Source organism: Rhinopithecus roxellana, chromosome 20 (assembly GCF_007565055.1).
Source record: "Rhinopithecus roxellana isolate Shanxi Qingling chromosome 20, ASM756505v1, whole genome shotgun sequence".
Lineage (NCBI taxonomy): Eukaryota > Metazoa > Chordata > Mammalia > Primates > Cercopithecidae > Rhinopithecus > Rhinopithecus roxellana.
This window is the reverse complement of record NC_044568.1, coordinates 71120395-71146062: the sequence shown is the minus strand read 5'-3', so window position 1 is coordinate 71146062 and position 25668 is coordinate 71120395. Positions and strand designations below refer to the sequence as shown.

General features: G+C 62.3%; 2 protein-coding genes across 13 annotated transcripts in view; one reads left to right on the top strand and one right to left on the bottom strand.

Moving 5' to 3' along the window:
- Positions 1-21351, top strand: part of TSC2 (TSC complex subunit 2) — a 42284-nt gene extending 20933 nt beyond the window's left edge. For 2 of the 8 annotated variants that reach the window (XM_010387860.2, XM_030925051.1), the window contains exons 17-42: positions 3351-3473; positions 4315-4421; positions 4590-4740; positions 5048-5170; positions 5651-5785; positions 7001-7190; positions 8277-8370; positions 8546-8648; positions 8976-9070; positions 10081-10209; positions 11538-11702; positions 11798-11950; positions 12079-12191; positions 12689-12901; positions 14076-14279; positions 14913-14981; positions 16174-16295; positions 16743-17230; positions 17460-17535; positions 17739-17831; positions 18727-18913; positions 19328-19467; positions 20432-20510; positions 20686-20777; positions 20864-20962; positions 21083-21336. In XM_010387860.2, the coding sequence (XP_010386162.2) occupies positions 3351-3473; positions 4315-4421; positions 4590-4740; positions 5048-5170; positions 5651-5785; positions 7001-7190; positions 8277-8370; positions 8546-8648; positions 8976-9070; positions 10081-10209; positions 11538-11702; positions 11798-11950; positions 12079-12191; positions 12689-12901; positions 14076-14279; positions 14913-14981; positions 16174-16295; positions 16743-17230; positions 17460-17535; positions 17739-17831; positions 18727-18913; positions 19328-19467; positions 20432-20510; positions 20686-20777; positions 20864-20962; positions 21083-21247 (3708 nt within the window). In that variant the 3' untranslated portion in view covers positions 21248-21336. Of the gene's footprint in view, positions 1-3350; positions 3474-4314; positions 4422-4589; positions 4741-5047; positions 5171-5650; positions 5786-7000; positions 7191-8276; positions 8371-8545; positions 8649-8975; positions 9071-10080; positions 10210-11537; positions 11703-11797; positions 11951-12078; positions 12192-12688; positions 12902-14075; positions 14280-14912; positions 14982-16173; positions 16296-16742; positions 17231-17459; positions 17536-17738; positions 17832-18726; positions 18914-19327; positions 19468-20431; positions 20511-20685; positions 20778-20863; positions 20963-21082 lie in introns of all 8 variants that reach the window. The other 6 variants (XM_010387863.2, XM_010387861.2, XM_030925050.1 and 3 more) reach the window with 6 other exon arrangements.
- Positions 21339-25668, bottom strand: part of PKD1 (polycystin 1, transient receptor potential channel interacting) — a 47939-nt gene continuing 43609 nt past the window's right edge. For all 5 annotated transcript variants that reach the window (XM_030925043.1, XM_030925044.1, XM_030925048.1 and 2 more), the window contains 8 exons: positions 25315-25427; positions 24882-25023; positions 24616-24741; positions 24258-24432; positions 23497-23787; positions 23287-23421; positions 22904-23209; positions 21339-22813 (listed from right to left, as the gene is read on the bottom strand). In XM_030925043.1, coding sequence (XP_030780903.1) covers positions 22346-22813; positions 22904-23209; positions 23287-23421; positions 23497-23787; positions 24258-24432; positions 24616-24741; positions 24882-25023; positions 25315-25427 — 1756 coding nt within the window. In that variant the 3' untranslated portion in view covers positions 21339-22345. The remainder of the gene's footprint in view (positions 22814-22903; positions 23210-23286; positions 23422-23496; positions 23788-24257; positions 24433-24615; positions 24742-24881; positions 25024-25314; positions 25428-25668) is intronic.

Below are 25668 nucleotides of genomic sequence, written 5' to 3'. Positions count from 1 at the left end.
TCAACCTCCTGGCCTCAAACAATTCTCCCACCATAGCCTTCCAAAGTGCTGGGATTTCAGGCGTGAGCCACCACGCCTGGCCGTGGTGTTTGATTAAAAACCAGGCCTCTGGCTGGGCGCGGTGGCTCACACCAGTAATCCCAGCACTTTGGGAGGCCGAGGCAGGTGGATCACGAGGTCAGGAGATTGAGACCATCCTGGCTAACATGGTGAAACCCGTCTCTACTAAAAGTACAAAAAATTAGCCGGGCGTGGTGGTGGGCACCTGTAGTCCCAGCTACTTGGGAGGCTGAGGCAGGAGAATGGCGTGAAGCTGGGAGGCGGAGCTTGCAGTGAGCCGAGATCGTGCCACTGTACTCCAGCCTGGGCGACAGAGAGAGACTCTGTCTCAAAAAAAAAAAAAAAAAAACCAGGCATCTGCCGGGTGTGGTGGCTCATGCCTGTAATCCCAGCACTTTGGGAGGCTGAGGTGGGTGGATCACCTGACTTTGGGAGTTCAAAACCAGCCTGACCAGCATAGAGAAACCCCATCTCTACTAAAAGTACAAAATGAGCCAGTCATGGTGGAGGATGCCTGTAATCCCAGCTACTCGGGAAGCTGAGGCAGGAGAATCACTTGAACCCATGAGGCAGAGGTTGCGGTGAGCCCAGATCACACCGTTGCACTCCAGCCTGGACAACAAGAGTGAAACAACATCTCAAAACAAAACAAAACGAAAACAGGCATCTCAGACCTCCTTGGTGTCTCATCCACACGAGCACCATGCTCTTTACTGACTGGTTGGGAAGGGGTGTGCTGGGCTGTGGGGGCCTATGGCCTGGAAGAACTGAGAACTTTCTTGCTTCTGCAGAGGGAAGGAAAAAGGTTCTGTTGCCCTTACTTGGAACTCCAGCCCTGGAGGCCTGAGGGTCTGGGCCGTAGAACTGAGGTATTTCCTAACTGAGGCAAAGTCCTGGTTTTGGCTGTTTTCATTTCTTTATTTTTTTGAGACAGTATCACCACTATGTCATTGGAGTGCAGTGGCCGGATCTCACCTCACTGCAACCTCTGCCTCCCGGGTTTAAGCAATTCTCCTGCCTCGGCCTCCCGAGTAGCTGGGACTACAGGCACCTGCCACCACACCTGGCTAATTTTTGTATTTTTAGTAGAGACAGGGTTTCAGCATGTTGGCCAGGCTGGTCTCGAACTCCTGACCTCAAGTGATCCACCCAACCCAGACTCCCAAAGTGTTGGGATTATAGGCATGAGCCATCGTGCCTGGCCTGTTTTCATTTCTTTTGTTATTGAAAAGTAACACAGTTGACTGTTGAACAGTATGGAGCTGGGGGTGCCGGTCCATGTGCAGGTGAAAATCCCCATCTAACTTTTGACTCCCCGGAAACTTTACCAACAGCCCTCTGTTGACTAGAAGCCTTGCCGATAACAGTCGATTCACGTACAGTTTGTATGTTTTATGTGTTATATTCTGTGTTTTTACAGTGAAGTAAGCTACAGAAAAGCAAATGCTATTAAGATGCTGGGCATTGTGGCTCACACCTGTAATCCCAGCCCTTTGGGAGGCCAAGGCAGGCAGATCACGAGGTCAGGACTTCAAGACCAGCCTGACCAACATGGTGAAACCATGTCTCTACTAAAAATACAAAAATTAGCTGGACATGGTGGCGTGCACCTGTCATCCCAGCTACTTGGGAGGCTGAGGCGGGGGAATCGCTTGAACCCGGGAGGTGGAGGTTACAGTGAGCTGAGATCGCACCACTGCACTCCTGCCTGGGCGACAGAGCAAGACTGCGTCTCAAAAAAGGAAAAAAATCATAAGGAAGGAAAATACATTTCCTATTCCTTAAGTGGAAGTGGCTCATCACCACGGTCTTCGTTCTTGTCATCCTCATGTTGAGGGGCTGAGGAGGAAGGGGAGGAGACGCGTGGTCTTGCTCTCTCGGATGGGAGAGGTGGAAGAAAATTGGCATGTAAGTGATCACTAAGGCCAGCCTCCTGCTGTTCAAGGGTCAGCGAGTTTGATTCCCCTTTTCCTGCCTGCCCAGTGGGCTCAGCAGGGCAGCACCTGCTGTTGCTCCCGTGTGGCCTTCCTGGAGTCGGGGGTGCCAGGCACTGTGTGAACCCCCACCTCCACCTCTTTTTTCTCCAAGGCAGGGATATTGCTTTTATGTCATAATATTTTGAGACAGGGAGAAACTGTTAATCATTTAATCTTTTTTTTTTTTTTTTTTTTTTAAGATGGAGACTCACTCTGTTGCCCAGGCTGGAGTGCAGTGGCACGATCTTGGTTCACTGCAACCTCTGTCTCCCGGGTTCAAGCAGTTCTCCTGCCTCAGCCTCCCAAGTAGCTGGGATTACAGGCATGCACCACCATGCCTGGCTAATTTTTTTTTTTTTTTTTTTGAGACAGAGTCTTGCTCTGTCATCTAGGCTGGAGTGCAATGGCGCGATCTCGGCTCACTGCAAGCTCCGCCTCCCGTGTTCGTGCCATTCTCCTGCCTCAGCCTCCCAAGTAGCTAGGATTACAGGCACCGGCCACCACGCCCGGCTAATTTTATTGTTTTTAGTAGTGACGGGGTTTCAGCATGTTAGCCAGGATGGTCTCGATCTCCTGACCTCGTGATCCGCCTGCCTCAGCCTCCCAAAGTGCTGGGATTCCAGGCGTGAGCCACTGCGTCTGGGCTAATTTTGTATTTTTAGTAGAGGTGGGGTTTCTGCATGTTGGTCAGGCTGGTCTTGAACTCCTGACCTCGTGATCCGCCCACCTCAGCCTCCCAAAGTGCTGGGATTACAGGCGTGAGCCATCACACCTGGCCTCAGTCATTTCTTTAAATGATTGTTTAATCATTTAAAGGTGTTAATCATTTCTTTAAAAGAGTAACAGTGTAAGTTTTGTAAATGCTACCACTCACCTCCTGAGTGGGCTGGATTTCCCCTGGCTCCTGCTGGCCCCGGCCCCAAGGTTGCTGGAGGCACCAGGTGCTCTCACACCTTGCCTCACCTGTCAGGGAGGTTCCCTTGGCCTTTCAGGAAGGGCTGCCTACACCTGGGATCGCCCCTGCAGCGCACACTCCCCGCCCTATTCTGCCCCTCTGACATGCAGCTGGCGCTTCTCCATGGATGACTCTTCCTCACCTGTTGATCGTTGCCCTGATGAGATGGGCACGAGGTTGGGTTTTACTTTTTCCAGCTGTGGAGAGAGAGAGCCCTGGTGGTCCTGGGTTTGGGGGTCATGTGTTTTCAAGTACGCGCTCTAGACAGGCCGTCCTGGCCCCTGCCCCCGGACAAGGTGCTGTCTTAGGGCTGCGTTTTCAGCCCCTGCACCGTGGTGAGCTGCATCCTCTCTCTGCAGACCAAGCTGTACACCCTGCCTGCGAGCCATGCCACGCGCGTTTATGAGATGCTGGTCAGCCACATTCAGCTACACTACAAGCACAGCTACACCCTGCCAATCGCCAGCAGCATCCGGCTGCAGGTATGGTGGCCTGCGGTGGGCAGCCAGTTCCTGGGGGCCCAGCCAGGTGTCCCCATCTCAGCAGGTGCAGTTCATGGAAGCTGCAGAGACAGCCCCAGGATGGGGCCTCAGCTGACCGTCCCTCCTCTGCACCCACTGTGGCCGCAGCCTTCCCAGCCCTGCTGTCCTTCCCGCTGCCTGCAGTCCACGCATCTGTGGCCTGTCACTCTAAGCCGCACGGTGGCATAGGTTGGGGCAGAGAAAAGGAAGCACGGCGACTTCCGGGGCAGTGCATGGCCCTGACGCTCCTGATGCTGCAGAATCTGTGAAGGACCTGCAGTAGAGGGCTGGGCAGGTGGGCAGCAGGGGCAGGGCTGTGAGGGCAGGGCTGGAGCAACTGCGCTGAGTTTGTCCTGCGGATGTTGGCACCAGGCTGAGCAGAGGTGACTGGGATGGGAGCCCTCCCTCCTAGAGCAGGTGCTCTCTGGGGCCACCCCTGTGACCTCAGAGTCCTGTTCAGCCTGTGAATGGAAGAAGTGGCAGGGCTGGAAGCTGAGCTCCGCTTTCTGGCAGTTGAGGGCGTGTGGTGCTGCCAGAGGAGCAAGGCGCCCGTCTCCTCCATCCCAGGCGGGCCCAGCTGTGGTGGTGGGGACACCAGGCTCTGTGAGCTCTGAGGCAAGCAGGGAGGGAAGAGGCTGTAGGTGCTGGGCCTCCGGTGTCACCAGGACAGCATGTGTCTGTGTTGGGACGTGGGTGTGTGCACATCAGCAGGTGGCTTTTTCTGAGTGCCATGTGGTGCCGGACATGGGTCTGAGCCTCTGCATGAGCCTGGCTCTGGATTTCACTGTCCTCTCCCTGACAGGCCTTTGACTTCCTGTTGCTGCTGCGGGCCGACTCACTGCACCGCCTCGGCCTGCCCAACAAGGATGGGGTCGTGCGGTTCAGCCCCTACTGCGTCTGCGACTACATGTACGCGGGACCTCCCCCCCGGCCCATGAGGCTCAGGGCGTCAGAGGCGCTGGGGCCATGGTGGCAGCTGGTTGCGTGTCTGAGGGACGTCGCAGGGTTGGGAGGAACCGAGTCTGTTCTGTTCCTTCTGTGGGGACTTGGCCTCAGCTGCTTCTCTTGCTTCTCCAGGGAGCCAGAGAGAGGCTCTGAGAAGAAGGCCGGCGGCCCCCTTTCTCCTCCCACAGGGCCACCTGGCCCGGCGCCTGCAGGCCCGGCCGTGCGGCTGGGCTTCCTGCCCTACTCCCTGCTCTTCCGCGTCCTGCTGCAGTGCTTGAAGCAGGTGAGTGGGGCCAGGCAAGGACTATCCGTCTCACGTTGGGCCGGGAGGACAGGGAGCCGCTCCCTGGCTGCTAGGTCTCCCTCCCTGCCTGGCCTGTGGAGGGCAACCGTCCCTCAGAGCTGAGCCTTCCCCCTTCGCTGAGCAGCTGCAGGAACACAGGTCTGTGCTGGGCAGGCTCCTCCTGGGTGAGAACGGGGCTCCGGGGCCCTTGCTGCCATCCAGCCACAAGCAGAGCCTCAGATGCTGGGCTTCCACCTCTGTCTCCAGGGTCCAGAAGGCCCTGTCCTGACGCCTCCTCTCCTTGCAGGAGTCTGACTGGAAGGTGCTGAAGCTGGTTCTGGGCAGGCTGCCTGAGTCCCTGCGCTACAAAGTACTCATCTTTACCTCCCCTTGCAGTGTGGACCAGCTATGCTCTGCTCTCTGCTCCATGGTAGCGTGGCCGGCCTGGGGTTGGGGTGGGGGACGCGGTAGGATTCTTCCCCAAAAGACTGCAAGCCTCTGGGCAGAGCAAGTGAGACCCTCCGGGCTGGGGCTCCATTTCCCTCAGACTCAGCTGCACTCTGAAGCAGACTGTGCCTTTGGCAGGGTGGAGGGACCCCTGCCCCCACTTGCAGCTTTTGGGACCGACGTCAGAGGTTCCCTAGCCAAGGGCATGTCCCTGAGTGTGGATGTCTCTTGTCCTTTTCCTAAGCGGGGCTCCCATGCTGTTCACATCGCATTCCTGGTGTGTTCCTTGGCAGACACTCCCACCACTCAGAAAGGGAGACCCTTCCTAGGAGGGAGGCAGGAAGGCTCCCCAACCCCTTGGCCCCCTTTCCTGGGCCTGCGTTCCCAGGGCCTCCCCGGCCCCTCTGGCAACCCCATGATGTGGCTGCTGTGGAGGGGTTTCATGCCTGGATTTGGTCATCAGCTTTCAGGCCCAAAGACACTGGAGCGGCTCCGAGGCGCCCCGGAAGGCTTCTCCAGAACTGACCTGCACCTGGCTGTGGTTCCAGTGCTGACAGCATTAATCTCTTACCATAACTACCTGGACAAAACCAAACAGGTAGGAGGTCAGAGCAGGATAGGCCAGCTTGGTGGGGTCTGGGATTCCAGGGCTTGGCCCAGGCAGGCCCCACATTTTTCTCATAAATGGGTTTCTGCCAGGCCAGTGGTGAGCTGGCTCTGCTTCCCCAGCTGGCTGCCAGGTGCCCAGCGTGGGGGCATCTGATTCCCCCGGTGCTGCTAGCTCTCTCTGAGGCCTGGGAGCCCTCCAGTGTTCCCGTCTACCCCGACAGCGTCTCTGCTCCCTGCGGAGTGCTGCCTGGCTTGTCCCTGCTGTCCCGTGGGGCAGGTGGCCATGCGGGAGCTGGGCTGGTTCTGAGGTGCAGGGTGGGCAGGCCAGAGGCCCTGGCTTCTGCCTCCCTCCACACCCACCATCAGGTGCTGGAAACTCACAGAGGCACTGTGCCTTCACCCGCGATCTGCCTCAGGTCCCCCATCCCAGTCGCATTCCTCCACACCTCTCTTTGACATGGTCCTCCAGGATGAGGAGCTGGCATCCTAGAGATTCTGGCTCGCACTCAGGGCCATGCCCACCAGGAGCTGAGACTCGGCCCATGTGTGCCCCAGGCCTCAGCTCCTGACGGAGGCCCTGTGGGGAGCTGATGTCGGGTTCCTACCCCTCAGGCTCAGCCCCACCGTATTGGGCCACTTCAGCCCCTCTGAGAGGCTCCCCAGGTCCTCACAGGTCTTGCCCCAAAGCATAGCCAGCCTTGCTGGGCTGCAGGTTCTGAGGCCTTACTGGCCCACAGTGTATCCGGCTGTGGTCCCAAAGGCCGGCTTTGGGAAACGGAAGCTGTTCCCGGGACGCTGCCTGGCAGGCCATCTGGCCCCAGGCTCTGCCCGAGTGCCGCTCATCTGCTGCTGTCCTCATGGAAGACACTGCCCAGGGCTGGTGTGGGATCTGGCGGCCTCGCCACTTCAGGCAGCGCAGCCCCTTGCCACAGAGCCAGCCTGTTAGGGCCCCAGAAGCAGGGGATGAGATCCCAGTGTGTCTGGGTTCTGTTGGCCTATGGGATGGGGTCGGAATGCAACTGAGCGGAGCAGTCTGCTGTGCAGTCTCTCTTGAAGCTCCGCGCCGGCGGCTCTGCCCCACAGGCATTCAGGGACTTCCTAAGCCTTGGCCCTCCTCCCGGTGGAGCACTCGAGGTGGGTGAGAGGGAGGCGAGGCTCCCTCTGCTGCGGGCGGGTGGGGCTTGAGGCGCCCTGTCTCCTGCAGCGCGAGATGGTCTACTGCCTGGAGCAGGGCCTCATCCACCGCTGTGCCAGCCAGTGCGTCGTCGCCTTGTCCATCTGCAGCGTGGAGATGCCTGACATCATGATCAAGGCGCTGCCCGTCCTGGTGGTGAAGCTCACGCACATCTCGGCCACAGCCAGCATGGCCGTCCCGCTGCTGGAGTTCCTGTCCAGTGAGTCCCCGCCCCACCTGCACACGTGCCTCTGAGGTTCGGGCTGTGCCCTGTCTGAAATACCCTGTGCGGGCTTCTCTGATGCCCTCTCAGGACTCCTTGGGGAACCTGAATGTCTCACCTGCTGTTGCCTCAGGGCCTGGGTGTCTCTGCCTGGCTGCCGTGAGTGCTCTCCCTCCTGGCCTTGAGGGACAGCTCCTCTCACCCCTCTAGTGTCCATGTGAACGCCCCTCCTTGAAGAAGTCTCTTCCCCCTGAGCCTTGGCCCTGCCCTGGTTCTGGGCCTCCTCTCTGTCCATCAGAGCACACATTGCTTCATGGGAGCTTTGTTCGCTTCCCCCAGACTGACTTCAGGAGCTCAGGTGCCTGCCCCTTCCACTCAACTGCCTAGTGCACGTCTGGGCGGGCCCTCAATGTTTACATGGTAGAAGGGCACTGCCCAGCATTTGGTGTAGGGCTGGAGAGAAGACTGTGTACTTTGTGGACCACATATGGGTCCTGTCAGTCTTTGTTTTGTTTATAATCCTTTAGAAGCATAGAAGCCTGGCCGGGCGTGGTGGCTCACGCCTGTAATCCCAGCACTTTGGGAGGCTGAGGTGGGTGGATCACCTGAGGTCAGGAGATCGAGACCAGCCTGGCCAACCTGGCAAAAGCCCATGTCTACTAAAAATACAAATATTAGTTGGGCATGGTGGCGGGTGCCTCTAGTCCTAGCTACTTAGGAGGCTGAGGCAGGAGAATCTCACGAACCCGGGAGGCAGAGCTTGCAGTGAGCGGAGATCACACCCCTGTTTTCCAGCCTGGGCGACAGAGCAAGATTCCATCTCAAAAAAAAAAAAAAAAGTGTGGAAGGCTTTCCTCACAGGTCACACGAATGGCAGGCCACAGCTGGAATTGGCCTGGGAGCCGTGGTCGGCTGGCCATGGGACGGACAGCTGAGGCCAGGGTCGGGAAAGCCACGTCCGTGTGACTGTGGCCTTCCCTCCTCTGCAGCACCCCATTGCTGTCGTGGGCAGAGCAGCCTGTTGGCCTTTAGAGGCGCTGCACGGGACCCCGGCTCCCCTGACCACTGTCTTTGTTACTGCAGCTCTGGCCAGGCTGCCGCAGCTCTACAGGAACTTTGCCGCGGAGCAGTATGCCAGTGTGTTCGCCATCTCGCTGCCGTACACCAACCCCTCCAAGTAAGTGGGCGCCCCAGGTCCTGTGCCTCCCAGCCGCGGCCCTGGCCACGCCTTGCAGCAGAAAGCCCTGGCAGCCTTAGTGCCCAAGGCCTGAGCGCCTCTGCTTTTTGCACTTCATGCCCTGGGGACGTTTCCCTGGTGCCAGGATGGAGTGCCAGCCTCCTTCTCATCTCAGGTTTAATCAGTACATCGTGTGTCTGGCCCATCACGTCATAGCCATGTGGTTTATCAGGTGCCGCCTGCCCTTCCGGAAGGATTTTGTCCCTTTCATCACTAAGGTAGGCCCAGGGCTGGCAAAGCCTGTGTCCCTTGATAGGCCAGGGCTTGCTTTGCCTTTGGCTGTCCATGGCTAGGGCAGAGTGATGACGGGCAGGCAGAGGGCAGTGGGAGGGTGTTTGGGGCTGTGCCTATGGCACTGGGGGCTCTGCTGGGCAGCCTGCAAGGGTTTGATGCACGGTGGGCATGGAGGGGTGGGAGCTGGGGCTGCTGCCTTGCCCTTAGCGAGCAGCTTGTTCCCGGCCAGGGGGCACCCGGCAGGCCTGTTGAGGGCCGGGCCTCCACCCCCCATGGCCACCCCTCACTGTCCTGCCTGCTCACTCTGCCAGGGCCTGCGGTCCAATGTCCTCTTGTCTTTTGATGACACCCCCGAGAAGGACAGCTTCAGGGCCCGGAGTACTAGTCTCAACGAGAGGCCCAAGAGGTACGGCCTGCAGGGATGTGCCTGGCATCGGTGTGGGTGGGGAAGGACGTGGGGCTGTGGCCTGGCTGACGGTGCCTCCAGGTCAGTGAGTGGAAATGGGTCCTGTGGCTGGGGGCCAAGGTGCCCTGGAGTATGTGAGGCAGGGCAGGACCTGCGAGGGCCGCTAACACCGCGCAGCACGGTAGCACCATGGCCTGCGTCCTGGCCGCTTGTGCCACACGCACCTACTTGTGGAGTTGGGGAATAGGGTGCAAGCTGTAGGCGCCTGAGCCCCTTGTAGGAGCCCGGTCTTGTCTGGGGCTGCCCCCTCCTCTGCAGCCCCCAGCCTGCCGCCAGCCAGGGACTCCGCTTCACCATCACTGCCGCCTTGCCAGATCACAAAGAGCTGAGCTGGCCTCTGTGTTCTTGTTTGCATTTCATTTGAACGGCTTTCTCCTCCCATCCCCCACCTTCCTGCCCAAGCTATTTTGGCTTTCCCTAGATGGGAATACGGCATTTTCCAGCGTGACCTCAACTCGGAAGCTGTTCTCTGCAGCCCCTGGGGCTCAGGGTCAAGCTCGGCCATTACAGCCGGAGACTCCTTTCTGGGGTCTTGGTTTCTTTTCCTAGTGACCTTCAGGGCCTGGCCACTGAGGCCTCAGTGCCTCGTCGGTCAGAGCTGGGCAGTGTCTGCCTTCCGCGGGTGGTGGGGTCGCCTGGCCAGCACAGCCTGGAATCTGCCGTGGGGTGGCCCACACACGTTTAATTTGCACTGATAGGTTTGTCTTGGTGTCATGCGTGAAGCCTTAGTTTTTCTGTCATGTTTACCAGATGTATTATCATGCATTTTTGTTTTCTGTCTCTTCCCCGCTAACTGCCCTTTGGCATGGCTCTTTTGCTCTCACCCGCGGGATCTCTCCATCCTGACCCTGTGGCCTGGGACCTTTCCTCCTCACCCCTCCACTGGCTTGTTCTCCCCCTCCCGGGAGCTGGGCTCTCTGGGGCGTTGGGGCTCCTTCCTCACCCGATAGTCTGAGGATAGCCAGACCCCCCAAACAAGGCTTGAATAACTCTCCACCCGTGAAAGAATTCAAGGAGAGCTCTGCAGCCGAGGCCTTCCGGTGCCGCAGCATCAGTGTGTCTGAACATGTGGTCCGCAGGTAGCGGGACTGTGTCGGGTGGGGGGCACGGACCCTGGAGCTTGGCCCCGTGAGCACCTGGGTGGCAGTGCATGGGGCTGCTTGCATGACCTCGTCGTCTGCCCGTGTCCTCCCTGGCCAGCCCAGGGGGAGCTGGTGACGAGGGGTGGAAGGGTTGCATTCTGTCCCCAGGCCCCGTATGAGCACGGGCTGGTTGCACGCATTCCCAGGCCCCTTTGGGGTGCTGCTCCGAGAGAGCCAGGCGTGCTGGGCAGCGGCCCCCACAGGCTGTCCCCAAGGGCTGCAGTGCTGGTTGGGGGAGACACCACTCCTGGTTTTGGCCTTTTCGTATTCTCTAGAACGGACGTTTTTCCTTGGGCCCTCTTCTTAGCAGGGTTTATTTTTTATTGTAGCTGAAAGGGAATAAGGGGCATTTGGGGAGGGTGCTGGGGTGGGGCCAGCCTGGGAGGGCCTGGGTGGGGGCTAGGATCCTCCAGGACGTGGGCCTGGGCCCCAGGCCACAGCTTCAGTCAGTTCTCCCTGCGGTGTCTGTGTGCACATATGGGCTCTCAGGCTCTCAGCTGTCACCTGCCTGTGGGTCATCGCTGCTGGCGCTGACAGAGGGGATATCTGTCTCCTCCTGGAAGACCGTTGCAGTCCAAGGGGTCCCACAGCCCTGAGTCCATCCACCTCCTTGCCTCAGGCCGGCCTCTGCTGTGCGGGACTTGGCCAGGGGTTGGGGTGGTAGGGGTGCTCGGTGAAGCTTAAAGTCGTTTTCTAGCACATTCTGTATCATGAGCAAAATACTGCCTAGGGGCTATGAAATTTGTATCAGAATGAACCCCGCATAAGGCTCTTCCCTGTCACTTATGTGTGACTGGTCACTGGGTGTGGAGCTCAGGCAGCCGCTTGCCTGCCTGAGAGTGAGGGTGAAAGGCCACGTGGGGATCCCAGACCTCTGTATGCTCGCCAGAGGCAGCCTGCGGGCAGAATGCAACGTGGGCCTATCTGCGTGGCCTCCGCCTCTCTGCATGACTACACTGTTTCACCATGAGGCCGTAACTTAGTGCTCTCATGGGCTTTGGTGAGGGGGATGTCCGTCTCTCTAGCCTCCTGAGTCTGCTCTGACCGATGGGCCTGGTCTTCCCCACCCAGCGTCTCCCCGTTCTCTGGGATGATGTGGTCCACGTGATTCTCAAGCCGAGGCTCGCTGGGCCGCCCACGCCCTGTTGGGTTCTTTCCGAGCGAGGTCCTCGGCCGTGCATGCATTGAGCTTTGATCCCTTGGTGATAGGTGGCTCGGCCCGCCCTGCCTGGCACCCTGACCCCGGCTGCGGCCTCTCCCTCCAGCAGGATACAGACGTCCCTCACCAGTGCCAGCCTGGGGTCTGCAGACGAGAACTCCATGGCCCAGGCTGACGATAGCCTGAAAAACCTCCATCTGGAGCTCACGGAAACCTGTCTGGACATGATGGCTCGATACGTCTTCTCCAACTTCACAGCTGTCCCGAAGAGGTCCAGGCAGCACTCCAGGGCTGGGCAGGCCTTCGGGAGCCGAGGCATCCGGGAGCTCCATGGGCGAGCTGGGTTTTACACTCCCTGTCTTCTAGGTCTCCTGTGGGCGAGTTCCTCCTGGCGGGTGGCAGGACCAAAACCTGGCTGGTTGGGAACAAGCTTGTCACCGTGACGACGAGTGTGGGAACCGGGACCCGGTCGTTACTAGGCCTGGACTCGGGGGAGCTGCAGTCCGGCCCGGAGTTGAGGTGACTGCACCTTCTTTCTCTCCATGCTTGCCAGCCTCGACACTGGCTGTCCCAAGCCCATGCCCACGAGGCACCCTCGTGCCAACCTGGAGACTGAGTCCACCCTGTGCATGGGATTCTCTTCTCAGCTCCAGCCCTGGCATGAATGTGAGACAGACGAAGGAGGCGCCAGCCAAGCTGGAGTCCCAGGCTGGGCAGCAGGTGTCCTGTGGGGCCCGGGACCGGGTCCGTTCTATGTCAGGTGAGCCTTGGCCCCAGCCACTCCCACACAGGTCCCAGGGCTCCCTCAGTTGCTGCTGCTGGTCCCAGTGTTCAGGAGGGCCCCTTGAGCCCAGGGGCTGGGTGGCTGGCTTCAGGCCTGGCCCACATCCTGACTTGGGAGTGAGGCCTCCACAGCTTACCTACAGCCGTGGAGTGGTGGAGTGCGGCCTGCTTGCTGCAGAGGGGCCTGTTCTGGGAGCTGGTGTTTCCTGTGGGTCTTAAGCCTGGCTCAGTCCTGGAGCCCCCTCTGCTCCAGTGAGCCATGGTCTGACTGCAGGACAGGTTCTGGGTCCCTCCCTGTGGCCCTCGGTCCACTGAGGCCAGTGCTGTGGTGGGCTGTGCTTTGAGGGCAGAGCTGCCACCCTCTCTGGCTCCCTATGGCACTAGCCTGCCAGGCCCGGGGGGAGTATTCAGCTTTAGGCTGGTGGTTTTGCATCAGGTAAGTGGTGGTCACCAGTCCTCCACCCTCCTCTTCAGGGGGCCATGGTCTTCGAGTTGGCGCCCTGGATGTGCCAGCCTCCCAGTTCCCGGGCAGTGCCACTTCTCCAGGACCACAGACTGCACCAGCCGCGAAGCCTGAGAAAGCCTCAGCCGGCACCCGGCTTCCTATGCAGGAGAAGACGAACCTGGCAGCCTACGTGCCCCTGCTGACCCAGGGCTGGGCGGAGATCCTGGTCCGGAGGCCCACAGGTACTGGGCGGGGCTGGCCTGGGCCCCGTCCTTCTGCCAGTCACCCGCAGAGCTGTGGACACACAGGGGTGATTGCAGACTTGGCCCTCTTGGGGTATTTGGGGGTAACTCCCCCCCCACCCTGAGACTAGAGTCTCGCTCTATCGCCCAGGTTGGAGTGCAGTGGCGCAATCTCGGCTCACTGCAACCTCCGCCTCCCAGGTTCACGCCATTCTGCCTCCGCCTCCCGAGTAGCTGGGACTACAGGTGCCCACCACCACGCCTGGCCAATTTTTTTGTATTTCTAGTAGGGACGGGGTTTCACCGTGTTAGCCAGGATGGTCTTGATCCCCTGATCTCTCGTGATCGGCCTGCCTCGGCCTCCCACAGTGCTGGGATTACAGGCGTGAGCCACCGCCCCGGCCATTTGGGGGTACTTTTAAGTCTCCAGAGGTGAGCTGTGAGGGGCGATCCAGGTGGCCAAGGTGGGGCAGGGGCCTGTAGTGAACCAAGTGGCTTCCGCGGCAGAGAGTTGCCCTCCCCGCCTGGAGGCTGGCAGTCTGAGATCCAGGTGCTCCTTGGCAGGAGGTGCTTCTCAGAGGCCTCAATCTTTGGCATGCAGACGCCTTTTTCCCTGTGTCCTCACAGGGTCTTTCCTGGATGTCTGCGTGTCAGTCTTCTCAGTAGGAAAGCAGTCGTGGCTTGGGGTCCACTCTGGTGCCTTGTTAGCCTTCATTACCTTTCTGAAACCCAGTCTCCAGAGACAGTCCTGTTCGGAGTTCCTGGGGTTGGGATTAAAGCATATCAACATGGGGGGCACAGCTCAGCCTCTTCCCAGGGGCAGAGGGAGGCCTTTGCAGAGGCCCAGAGCCCAGGGGTGCCTGGGTGTGGCTGAGGGGTGCGAGGAGTGGGGTTCCGGCCCTCGTGGAGGCCTTGGGTCCAGACTGTGAGGCTGTGGGCTGGAGGCTGCCGCTCAGAGGTGCCTCCCCAGGCTTGGCTGAGTCTGGCCTCGGGGCAGGAGCTGATGGGGACAGCAGGGTGGTGGCCGCCAGCGCTGGCTCTGACATGGTGGTCCTGAGGATCGTGGGAGGGAGCATCAGGGCAAAAGCAGGGCCCAGCCAGGAGGCCTCCCGGGGGCCAGGGGTGGGCATGGGGCAGCGCTGGCCTCAGGCCAAAGGTGCTGCCGCCTCTGCAGGGAACACCAGCTGGCTGATGAGCCTGGAGAACCCGCTCAGCCCCTTCTCCTCGGACATCAACAACATGCCCCTGCAGGAGCTGTCCAACGCCCTCATGGCAGCGGAGCGCTTCAAGGAGCACCGGGACACAGCCCTGTACAAGTCGCTGTCGGTGCCAGCGGCCAGCACGGCCAAACCCCCTCCTCTGCCTCGCTCCAACACAGGTGAGTGGCATGGTGGGCCTTAGCATGGGCTCTGCTCCCACTGGCCTGGTGCTCCTGGTGATGGCAACGTGGCTCCCCTCCGCAGAGGGCACCTACACGGCTGGGAGTGGTCCCTGGCCTGCCTCAGCACAATCATCCTCCGATGTCAAGGAGAAGGCTGGCCTATGGGAGGTGCCTGCCCTGCTCAGGAAACTGGAGCTGGCAGTGTCAGAAGCAGTAGGGCCCCTGTGGAGCCTTTGCCCAGCACCCCCCACGGGGAGTCCAGCACTGCAAGCTCCAGGAGGCTCTGCGGCAGCCTCCCTCCCTGCCTGGGCCGGGGTTTGGACACCTAGGCCCGCCTGCACACTCTGGGCCCCCACCCCACTTGGCACCATGCTTCTCGCCAAACTCTCTGGCCCTTCTCTGTGGCTGTAGATGGCACTTAGCAGCCTAGGATGTCTACTCATGGGAGGAGGGAGGCCCAGCCCTCCTCAGGTCCGCCTGAGCAGCTTCCAGCTCAGGGCCCTGTGCACACCCCTGCCGGCCGCTGGCCCTGCCCTCTCTCCTCTGCAGGCACGGGGCCTGTGCTCTCTGCTCGACCTGTGTGTAGCCCCTCCTCCTGCTGACGTGGCCGCGCACGGGCTTCCCTTGCAGTGGCCTCTTTCTCCTCCCTGTACCAGTCCAGCTGCCAAGGACAGCTGCACAGGAGCGTTTCCTGGGCAGGTATTGGCGCGCCTCTCGAAGGGAAGCGGTTCGCTGCAGAGCGCCACTCTGCCTCATAGATGCTGTGCTCATCGCCTCATCCACCCACCCCCATGGTCCGTCTGACCTCCATTGCCCTGGGGAGCAGGTCCCGACTCGCATGAGGACGTCTGTGCAGAACGCCTTGGCTTAGCCAGCGGGATCCCCTTGACTTGGTCCCTTTGTGGCTGAGCCCTGTCTCTGCGCTGTGCAAGCACGCCCAGCTTCAGGCCCAAGGGGTGGGGGTGGCCTCAGTCTCCATGGTGACATCAACTGAGCTGCAGACTCTGATGGGTGCCAGCTCTTCAGGGGGAAGCCCGCCCCAGGCCTCCGCCGAGCTGGCCTTGCCCTGGCCCCTGGAACGCACAGATAGGGGTGCGTGTGCCTCGCGTCCCAGGTTGACCAAGGGCCCTGCAGACTGACCTCTGCCTGTTGTCCCCAGGCCCTGGCAGGGAGTGCTGTGACCTGCATGGTGCTCCCCTGCCAGGTCTCCACGTGCGGACAGGAGCAAGTTCGGAAGGGCTGCGTGGGACGGGCCCTGGGGCGGGTGACTGTGTGCAGGGCTGTGTGGGCTCCCGGGGGCTGTGTTGGTCCCCTCTGTTGCTGCTTCTACTTTCTTTCCCCCTGCCCTGACGCTGGCACAGGAAATACTGCTTTGGGACCTCACACCCTCTCTCCTTAGTGTCCCCAGCTGTTGGTCTGGCTTGGAGTTGGAGGGTGAGCCTCTGCTCTTGGGAGCGGGCTCCCAAGTCTGTTTGCAAATAGGGAATAGGGACTTCCCCCACGTCACGGAGTCTCTGCCTCTCTCCTCGGTTATGGAGGGCTGGTTTCAGGTGCCCCCTCTTCTAGAGCTGAGGCCCATCTTGGGCGGAGAGTGTCTTGCCCCTGCCTACCTGAAGGCACAGGGGTGGCTGCTGGTGGACTCTAGGGTGGGCAGAGCCGGTTGCCTGCCCAACCCCCAGGAGCTCATGCAGGAGATGTCTGTGTCAGGGTTACGCCCAGGCCCTCCCAGTGTCTTCCCTGCCCGCTCGGTGGACGGCAGCAGTAAGCAGAGCCCTGGGGAGGCTCGCAGGGCTGCTGTCCCTCTGGTCAGAAGGCTGGTTCTCGGAGCCTTCTGTGAGTGCCAGGGCCTGGCCTAGCCCCACATCTAGCAGCCCCGTCTGTGTCCTCCCAGACTCCGCCGTGGTCATGGAGGAGGGAAGTCCTGGCGAGGTTCCTGTGCCAGTGGAGCCCCCAGGATTGGAGGACTTTGAGGCAGTGCTAGGCGTGGACAGGCGCACAGACGCCTACAGCAGGGTGAGTGTGGCTCAGAGCCTAGACCCTCCTGAGCCCGGGGGTCTCCTCGTGGGAGGTAGACCCTCCTGAGCCCGGGGGTCTCCTTGTGGGAGGCAGGGCTCTGCGTGGGTGTGCCTGCACCCGGGGAACTGGCGCTGTGAACTTGGGTGAGATGTTCTTCCACATTCTTTGTGCACAGACGGTCTGCACTTCCCAGCCGTCCACCTGGGCCGGCCCCTGGCTGCTGGGCAGCCTGTGGTCTCGGGATGCTGATATCTCAGCTCGCGCAGTGTGGGGCACAGCTGGTGGTGGTGCTGCTGCTTCCCGGGTGGGGACCATAGCCTGGTGCTTGGGCCGCTCTGTGGCCCTGGGGCAGAGGACAGATAGGGCCTCACCACCTCCAGGGCAGCCCCAGGTAGGCTCGAGGGTGCCTCCTGACGGGGTTCTCTTTGGGATGGTCCTTTCTAGTCGTCCTCAACCTCCAGCCAGGAGGAGAAGTCATTCCACGCAGAGGAGCTGGTTGCCGGGGGAATCCCCATTGAACGAGCCGTCTCCTCGGAGGGTGGCCGGCCCTCTGTGGACCTCTCCTTCCAGCCCTCGCAGCCCCTGAGCAAGTCCAGCTCCTCTCCTGAGCTGCAGAGCCTGCAGGACATCCTCGGGGACCCTGGGGACAAGGCCGACGTGGGCCGGCTGAGCCCTGAGGTTAAGGCCCGTTCACAGTCAGGAATCCTGGACGGGGAAGGTGCTGCCTGGCCAGCCTCGGGCGAAGACAGTCGGGGCCAGCCCGAGGGTCCCTTGCCTTCCAGCTCCCCCCGCTCGCCCAGTGGCCTCCGGCCCCGCGGTTACACCATCTCTGACTCGGCCCCATCACGCAGGGGCAGGAGGGTAGAAAGGGATGCCTTTAAGAGCAGAGCCACAGCTTCCAATGCAGAGAAAGTGCCGGGCATCAACCCCAGGTGGGCCTCTTGCTTCCGGGTGGGGCTCCTGACACCCGTCCTGCGGGAACCTGGTGCCTCAGTTGCCCCAGGCCGAGCAGGCTGGGGAGGGTCCTCGCCTGTGCCCTAGGGCTGGCTGGAGCCCCTGGGAAGGCGGTGGAGTGGGAGATGGCCAGGTTCTGTGTTTACCGGGCTGTGGCTGCCCTGGCCAGGCCCTCACCTGGGTGCCCACTGTCTCCTCCCTGTGCAGTTTCGTGTTCCTGCAGCTCTACCATTCACCTTTCTTTGGTGACGAGTCAAACAAGCCAATCCTGCTGCCCAATGAGGTAGGCGTGGCCTCCCTCTCCTGCAGTCTGCTGGAGCGTGTGCCTCCGGGGAATGGTGGGGGGCCCAGCTCTTTTGCTCAGAGCTCAGGCTTACAGAGGGCTCTAGCCTCGGCTCCCTGTGGCAGCCTGCTGTGACTAGCCTGGGTGAGGTGGCTTCCCATGGACAGGCATCTGGGGCTCAGGCAGGGCTCTGTGTGCCACAGTCACAGTCCTTTGAGCGGTCGGTGCAGCTCCTCGACCAGATCCCATCATACGACACCCACAAGATCGCCGTCCTGTATGTGGGAGAAGGCCAGGTGAGGCTGCAGGGCCAACCTAGGTGCCTGGACAGGGCCAGCTGGGTCTCAGCCTGCAGCGGGTGGGAGTCTGGGCCCCCTATGCTCCACGGAGCTCAACACTGCTGGGTCCCCTAGAGCATGAAGTGCTCATTGAGCTCCATGCCACGTGCTGCTCTGAGTGCTGGGGACCCAGGCGTGAGTGACAGGTCAGCGTGTGAGCACCCGGCACGCCAAGGAGTCGGAAGGACTGGGCGGGTGGCACCGGTCGCGGGGCTGGGGAGGGTGCTATGGGCCAGTGAGCTGACAACTGAGTGGTGAGGGAGAGGGCAGGGGGAGCCTGCATAAGGGGTAGGGGCACCCCGTACAGCAGCAGCAGGTGCAGAGGCTGGGGGCACCCTGCCCAGCAGCAGCAGCAGGTGCAGAGGCCGGGGGCACCCTGCCCAGCCGGAGCATCTGTGCTGGGTGAGCACGGGAGCCGACAGGGTAGGCAGCCTCAGTGCCCTAGAGGCTGCACCTTCATCCCAAGGGAAAGGGCAGGGCCTGAGCTGCTTCTGACTCAGCCGAGTCTCAGTGAGTCCTTCCTGCTGTGTGGCTCATGGAGGTGGGTGGTGACGGTCTCTGTGGGAGCACGGTAGGCCCCTGGGGGCAGGCTGCTGAGAAGCCAGGGCCCCGGCTGTGCTTTGAAGGTGGAGCTCCCCGATTTTGTTGGCCAGGCGTATACAGGGCTGAGGGAAGAGAGGGAGTCGAGGATGACACCTGGTGTCTGGCCTCCGTGGCTGCTGGAATGGATGGTCCCGTCTGTCTCAGGGATCAGAATGGGGCTCCCGGCAGAGCCCACTGGGCACCCCCACCCTCTGTGGGGCGGGGCCTGGCCCAGGAGTGATGCCACCTTGCCTCTCCTCTCTCCCCACAGAGCAACAGTGAGCTCGCCATCCTGTCCAACGAGCATGGCTCCTACAGGTACACGGAGTTCCTGACGGGCCTGGGCCGGCTCATCGAGCTCAAGGACTGCCAGCCAGACAAGGTGTACCTGGGAGGCCTGGACGTGTGTGGTGAGGACGGCCAGTTCACCTACTGCTGGCACGACGACATCATGCAAGGTGTGGCCTGGCCCCCACCCACTCCTGCTGGCTCCCACCCACTCCTGCTGGCTCCCACCCACTCCTGCTGGCTCCCACCCACTCCTGCTGGCTCCCACCCACTCCTGCTGGCTCCCATCTGGTCCTACTGCCCCATGCCTCAGGGCACGGCCCAGGCATCCCCACCCTCTCCAGCTCTCCACGCTTCAGGGTCCGAGCTCAGCAGCATGGGCATGGAGGCAGTGATGGGGCTGGTGGCTTTGCTTCCCAAAGCCCTGTCCCTGGGGAAGAGCCGAGGGCCACTGGCTAGGCACCAGAGGACGTGGCCCCCGCAGGCCCCCAGAACCTCTGGAGGAATCAGGAGGTGCCCCGGTGCGAGGCACAAAGGGCCTCAGCACTGGCCCCACAAACCCATCTGGCTCTGCTCACCCGCAGCCGTCTTCCACATCGCCACCCTGATGCCCACCAAGGACGTGGACAAGCATCGCTGTGACAAGAAGCGCCATCTGGGCAACGATTTCGTGTCCATTGTCTACAATGACTCTGGCGAGGACTTCAAGCTCGGCACCATCAAGGTGAGTGAGGTGCTGTCAGTGGGGCCGGGTCCCAGGCAGGTGCACTACTGTGTCCCGGGTTGGGGGGGGTCCTCCCTGAGCTTCGGTCATGAGGAGCATGAGGAGAGGCCGCAGTGCTCAGGGCCCCATGGGCACGAGCTTCAAGCCCTGACCCCGAGTTGCATCATCTGTGCCATGGAGACTGTGGCCCCTGCTGCTGGGGTTTTGTCAGGAGTAACTGGCAAGTACAGACGGGGTGTGCTGGGTGGGCACAGTATAGCTGGTGCTTCCTGTCTGCCCAGCGTGGCCCTTGGGCCCCCACTCTCCCCAGTGGCAGCTGTCAGGCCACTCGCTTGGTTACCGCCACGCACCACTAGGCAGCAACCAGCATCAGCCTCTTCTGGAGGTGGGCTGGGTCGGCCAGTGTCACAGAGCATGTCCTGGGTGCTCTGTCGGGTGAGCCCCAGCATGGCAGGGAGAGCTGGCATGGCCCAGGCAGGGCAGGTGGGCTGGAGGCCTCACTCCAAGGGCCCCAGGACCCTGAGGCAGCCACTGAACCAAAACCCCGGGGCTGCTAGTCAGAGTCCAGGAGGGGCAGGAGCAGAGCGAAGGTGGGCCCGGCCAGACGCCAAGACGATCAATGGGGGGCATCCGGAGGCTGAGGAGGGTGTGGTGGTGCTGAGATGGGGTACACGGCACACTTCATGGCTGGGCAGACGGATTTGGACGTGTGCAGACACCCTGGGGGCCCTAGCACGTAGAGGTGCCCCGCTGTGGCTGCAGCACATGTGGGTGCTGGGCCCAGGTGTGGAGGGGGCCTTGGCCTGTGGGAGGCTAAACACAGCCCCGCTGCCAGAGGGGAAAGTTCAGGGGCAGATGCTGCCCATGGAGCCGACAAGCGTCTAGCCGTGCAGCCAGGCAGTGGCTGAGAGCAGCCCTCAGCACACGGTGTGCGTGGGGATGACCCCTTCTCTTGTCTGGGCAGGGCCAGTTCAACTTTGTCCACGTGATCATCACCCCGCTGGACTATGAGTGCAACCTGGTGTCCCTGCAGTGCAGGAAAGGTGGGGCCGGGTGGGGCAGGGCAGTGCAGGAAAGGTGGGGCCGGGTGGGGCTGGGCAGTGCAGGAAAGGTGGGGCCGGGTGGGGCTGGGCAGTGCAGGAAAGGTAGGGTTGGGGTGGGACGGGGCAGGGTGGCGCCAAGGGCCCTGGGCCTGGCATGACCACCAAGTCTCCCTAGACATGGAGGGCCTTGTAGACACCAGCGTGGCCAAGATCGTGTCTGACCGCAACCTGCCTTTTGTGGCCCGTCAGATGGCCCTGCATGCAAACGTGAGTGGGGGCAGGTCCAGGCATGAGCTGGTGGGACAGACCCAAGTGCCACCTGAGAGTGAGCTCACCCCTGCCTACGTCCCCAGATGGCCTCACAGGTGCACCACAGCCGCTCCAACCCCACTGACATCTACCCCTCCAAGTGGATTGCCCGGCTCCGCCACATCAAGAGGCTCCGCCAGCGGGTAGGGAAGATGGGGCTCCCTCCGCAGGGTGTGTTGGCTGCCCAGGCTGTGGGGCGGGTGGGTGGGCAGAGCGGGTGTCACGCCTCCTGGACTTGCTGCCCAAGCTGCCTCTGCCTTCAGATCTGCGAGGAAGCCGCCTACTCCAACCCCAGCCTGCCTCTGGTGCACCCCCCGTCCCATACCAAAGGCCCTGCACAGACTCCGGCCGAGCCCACGTCTGGCTACGAGATGGGCCAGCGGAAACGCCTCATCTCCTCCGTGGAGGATTTCACCGAGTTCGTGTGAGGCTGGGGCCGTCCCTGCTGCGCCTGCCCTGGACAGTATTTTGTGTCAGTGAAATAAAGTCCTGGCCCTGGTGCACAGACAGAGGCACAGGTTGCAGTCAGACAGCTCTTTTATTGACTTTGTCTGCTTGGGGCGGGGGTTGGGTGGGGGGAGGTTGAGGCTCTAGTAGCAGCCGTGCCCACAAGTGGTACACAAAAGCAGGCGCAGCCAACTCTGAGGGCCCTGGGGCTGCCCGGGCCGCACAGCACGCACGCGCACACACACACAAGCTCACCTTCCTCCACCCTGGGAGCCAGCCACCAGGAGGGGTCTTTTTCTCTAACCACCCTGGGGTCCTCTGACATGCCCAGTCCTGCTCTTGCCCAGACCCGATACCAGCAGGCCTGGGCGCTGGTACCTGGCTTAGGGCAAGAAGGATGACAAAGCCTCTGGGGTGATGAGAGTGCCTGGGAGACAGCTGTGCCCCCAGCACTGGCCCAAGGTCATGGTCGCATCCAAGCAGCAGCCGGGCTGCCATAGCCCCACCACACCTACTCAGGTGTTGGGGAGGCCAGCTCTGGATGCAGGGCCCAGTTTCAGCTGCCAGGCCCCTCAGCCCTAGTGAAAATAGTGACATACAAAAATATATACATTTTTAACACCATATAAATTACTGACACGAGACACACAGTGAGACGATGCGGGGAGTACCATAGGAACAGGAGAGGTAATAACTTAGGGGCAGGGTGGCGGCGGCGCAGGCTAACCCTCCCTGAAGCCAGCAGCCTTAGCGATGGGGGACATCTGCCCAGGGGGTGGGGCCGGGCACAGCCCGCTGTACCTGAGGACTCGGGCAAATAAATTAGCATCTCAGAGGCTAGAAAACATCCAATACTGCTGTGTCCTCCCCCAGGGAGCCGGGGAGGGGACCCTGGGTCCTGGTTGGACACACAGCCTCTTTAAAGTGCTGAAGCCCACAGGCAGACAGACACCCCTGCCTGCTCTCTGGGGAACCTGCGTGCAGCCATTCTGCCTGGCCCGAGGCCTTGAGGGTGGCAGAAGGTAATACTGAGCGGTGTCCACTCTGACTCCACAGCCCATCCCCACCAGGGAAGGGGCCTAAGTGCTGCTGGGGTGGACCTTGTTCTTGACCCACAGAGATGTCCTGCTGGGGCCAGTGGCCAGGTCCACACCTCGACTGGCCCGGGCCAGGCGGCTGGGCAGTGCTGGCCGCAGGCCCGGGGATGGGCCACGGGAAGGTCCGGCGGGGGCCCGGCTGCTCCTGCGGCCTTGAAGGCTGTGCAGCTGCTGCTCCAGCTGGTAGACGTCCTCTGTGGCCTGGTTGAGTCGGTCAAACTGGGTGAGCAGGGCCTCAAACACGGCTTGGAGGCGGGAGGGCTCGGGCTCACTCCTCGTCCCCAGCCGGCCCAGGCTCACGCCCAGCCCATCCAGCTGGCTGGAGGAGGTGGAGGGGTGCGACGCATCGGAGCCAGCGCTGGGTGGGGGCACATCCGGGGGTACCTTGGAGCCCCTGGAGGAGCGAGAGGGCAGCGGTTCCATCCCTTCAAAGCGGACTTTGTGGCGGAACTGGGGGCGGCACAGGGGCTCAGTCAGTCCGGCTGCACCCTGGGCAGAGCCCAGGGCGTGTCCCTCTCCCCCCCACTGGGCCGTACCCACCTCCTTGACCTTGCTGAGGCCCATCCAGAGGCGCAGCCTACGCAGGAACAGCTCCACCATCTCATAGTCCTGGGGCTCCCAGGCCGGCCGGTACAGCTCTCCACGCAGGGCGTGGTAGCGCCACCGGAGGATGACAGCCCCCAGCCGTAGGGCGCCCCACAGCCGCAGCGCCCAGAGCCCCACACACAGCAGTGGTGACAGGTGCCAGGACTCGGCAGGACACAGGGTAGAGAGCCCGGTCCCAGAGCACAGCACCAGCAGGGCCTGGGCCACACTCCGGAGGGAGTCCACGCAGGAGGACACGAGCTGCGGGAAGGCAGCATCAGTGAGGGAGCGCAGCTGAGCTGAGCTAAGGGGCCCTCCCCGGCCGCGCAGTCACCTACCAGAACGGCCAGCTGGGCGTAGGCTACCCCGAGCACCACCAGGCCCAGGGTGGCCCCCAGGAGCTCAGGCAGAGCCCGGAATAACGTCTTTCCAAAGACAGACCACTGGCGCACGAAGCGTAGCTGCTGAGCGGCCTGAGGACGAGGGGTCCGTCAGTTTGCAGCCCTGGGGTCTGCGCCCAGCCCCGCGCCCACCGGCCCCACCCTTACCTTGACCAAGAGCAGGAAAAGTAGTGAGGCCGCCAGGCCACGGGCTGCGGAGCTCAACTGCGCCACCTGGTCGAAACTGGTGAAGCGGCGTGGGCGGCCGCGCACGAAGCGGGTCCACTGGCGGTCGGCGGCGCCCAGCTGGGCGAGGCGTACCAGCGCCGTGGCCGCCGTCAGCACCACCAGCAGCCACCGTGCCCAGGCCCTGGGTCGCAGCACGCGCCAGCACCCTTCCCTGTGCCAAGTACGGGCCTCGGCCACGGCGAAGTGCAGCGCGAACAGCAACAGGCACACCTGTGGGGGGCAGGGTCAGGAGAGTGGGCGGGATCTTGCGGGGGGGGGGGGGACGCTGCCAGGCTGGGGTCCTGCGAGGGGTGGGACGCTGCTGAGGACGCAGCTCTGTGAGGGGGGGGACGCTGCTGAGGACGCAGCTCTGTGAGGGGGGGGACGCTGCTGGGGACGGGGCTCCGCGAGGGGTGGGACGCTGCCGGGGGCGGGGCCCAGTGAGGGGCGTGGCCCTGCGAAGGGTGGGGCGCTGCCAGGGGCGGGGCCCAGGAAGGGGCGGGGCCCAGCAAAGGGTGGGACGCTGCCGGGGGCGTGGCCCTGCGCTGGGTGGGACGCTGCCAGGGGCGGGGCCCAGTGAGGGGCGTCGCCCTGCGAAGGGTGGGACGCTGCCGGGGGCGGGGCCCAGTGAGGGGCGTGACCCTGCGAGGGGTGGGACGCTGCCGGTGGGAGGAGCGGGGTCTGGCCGGAGGCGGGCGTACCGAGGTGAGCAGAGGCAGCGAGAGGCCCGCGCTGAGGCGGCGCAGCGCGAACGGGCGGACGCTGAGAGCGGCCACGGCACGGCCAGCCGCCGGGAACTCGAGGCGCAGCGTTACGGCGGCGTGCAGCCCCACGGCCGGGCTGTAGCGCGTGAGCTCCACAAACACAGCGCGGCTCCTGCGCAGAGGGTGCGGGTCACTAGGAGAGGGTGGCAGGGCGGAAGCTTCGGGGACCACACAGTGCTGGCGTGGCTGAGGGGCTGTGGAAGCCGCCTAGGCCAGCGGGGGCCTGAGGGGTGAGGGTGGGCTCTTGGCTAGTGACTGCAGCCACCCCGGAGAGGGCAGAGGAGGGAGCTCCCACCTGTTGTCCAGCCAGTTGTGCAGCTGCAGGAATCGCAGCCGGTCGCGGCTCTCCTCCAGGCTCAGGCCCAGCTCCTGCACGTAGCCACCGCTGTCATACACTGCACAGGAGCCCCAGGACCACGCCCTGCCGGAAAGGGGTGGCGTTGGTGCCGCACCCCAGCCCTTCCGGCACCCCCGAGCCAGGCTGGTCAAGAGGCCAGGGCACTCCTGGAGAACTACTCCCTTGTCCTTGGCACAGATGCCTGGGGCCCTCGCTCTGCTCACCCCAGCAGATCCGGTGCAGAGTAAACCCATGTCCCTGAGCCATTGTGAGGACTCTCCCAGCCAACGTCGTAGTCGCTGGTGCTGAAGCCTCCCGCAGCTGAGCAAGTGTGGACCCTGGGGCCGGGAGGGTCTGGGCAGAGTGCTGAAACACACCGGGTCGCGGGCCGGGACCAGGGCGTCATCAAAACCCAGTAGGCGTGCTTCCTGCTGGCCAGCTCGCCTGAGCTCGGGTTCCACACCACCCCGGAGAACCCTCCCGGCAGCCATCAATTACACAATGTTACCATCTCTACTATACAGAGAAGGAAACTGCAGTGTCAAGAGGGCAAAGGTCACACAGCTAAGGAGCAGAGCTGATGCCAGAGTTCCGCTGAAGGCTGCTCTCTGGACAAGAAGAAGGATTTAAGTCTTGGGGCACCCCCTGCCAGCTCACCTTCCTGCAGCCGCACCTGCCGCAGCCGTGGAGGCCCCAGCTCTGGGCTGGACTGGTTCCCGTGGACATAGGGCAGCAGCACGTGCGCCATCCATGGCCAGAGCTCCTCAGACCTGCCACAGCACCCGACACAGTCACGTGCTCCAGCCCCCACTGCCCTATGCCCGCCTGGAGTGAGCGGCCGCTATAGACCCAGGGAACATGGCTCCCACTGCCCTGCTGGCCACGGCTAGACCTGGGCTCCTCAGCCTTATCCTGGGGATGTTCTGGGGCAGACAATTCTGTCATGGGCCCATCCTGTGCACTGCAGGGCACGAAGCTGTTTCCCTTGCCCCTGCCCACTGATGCCAGCAG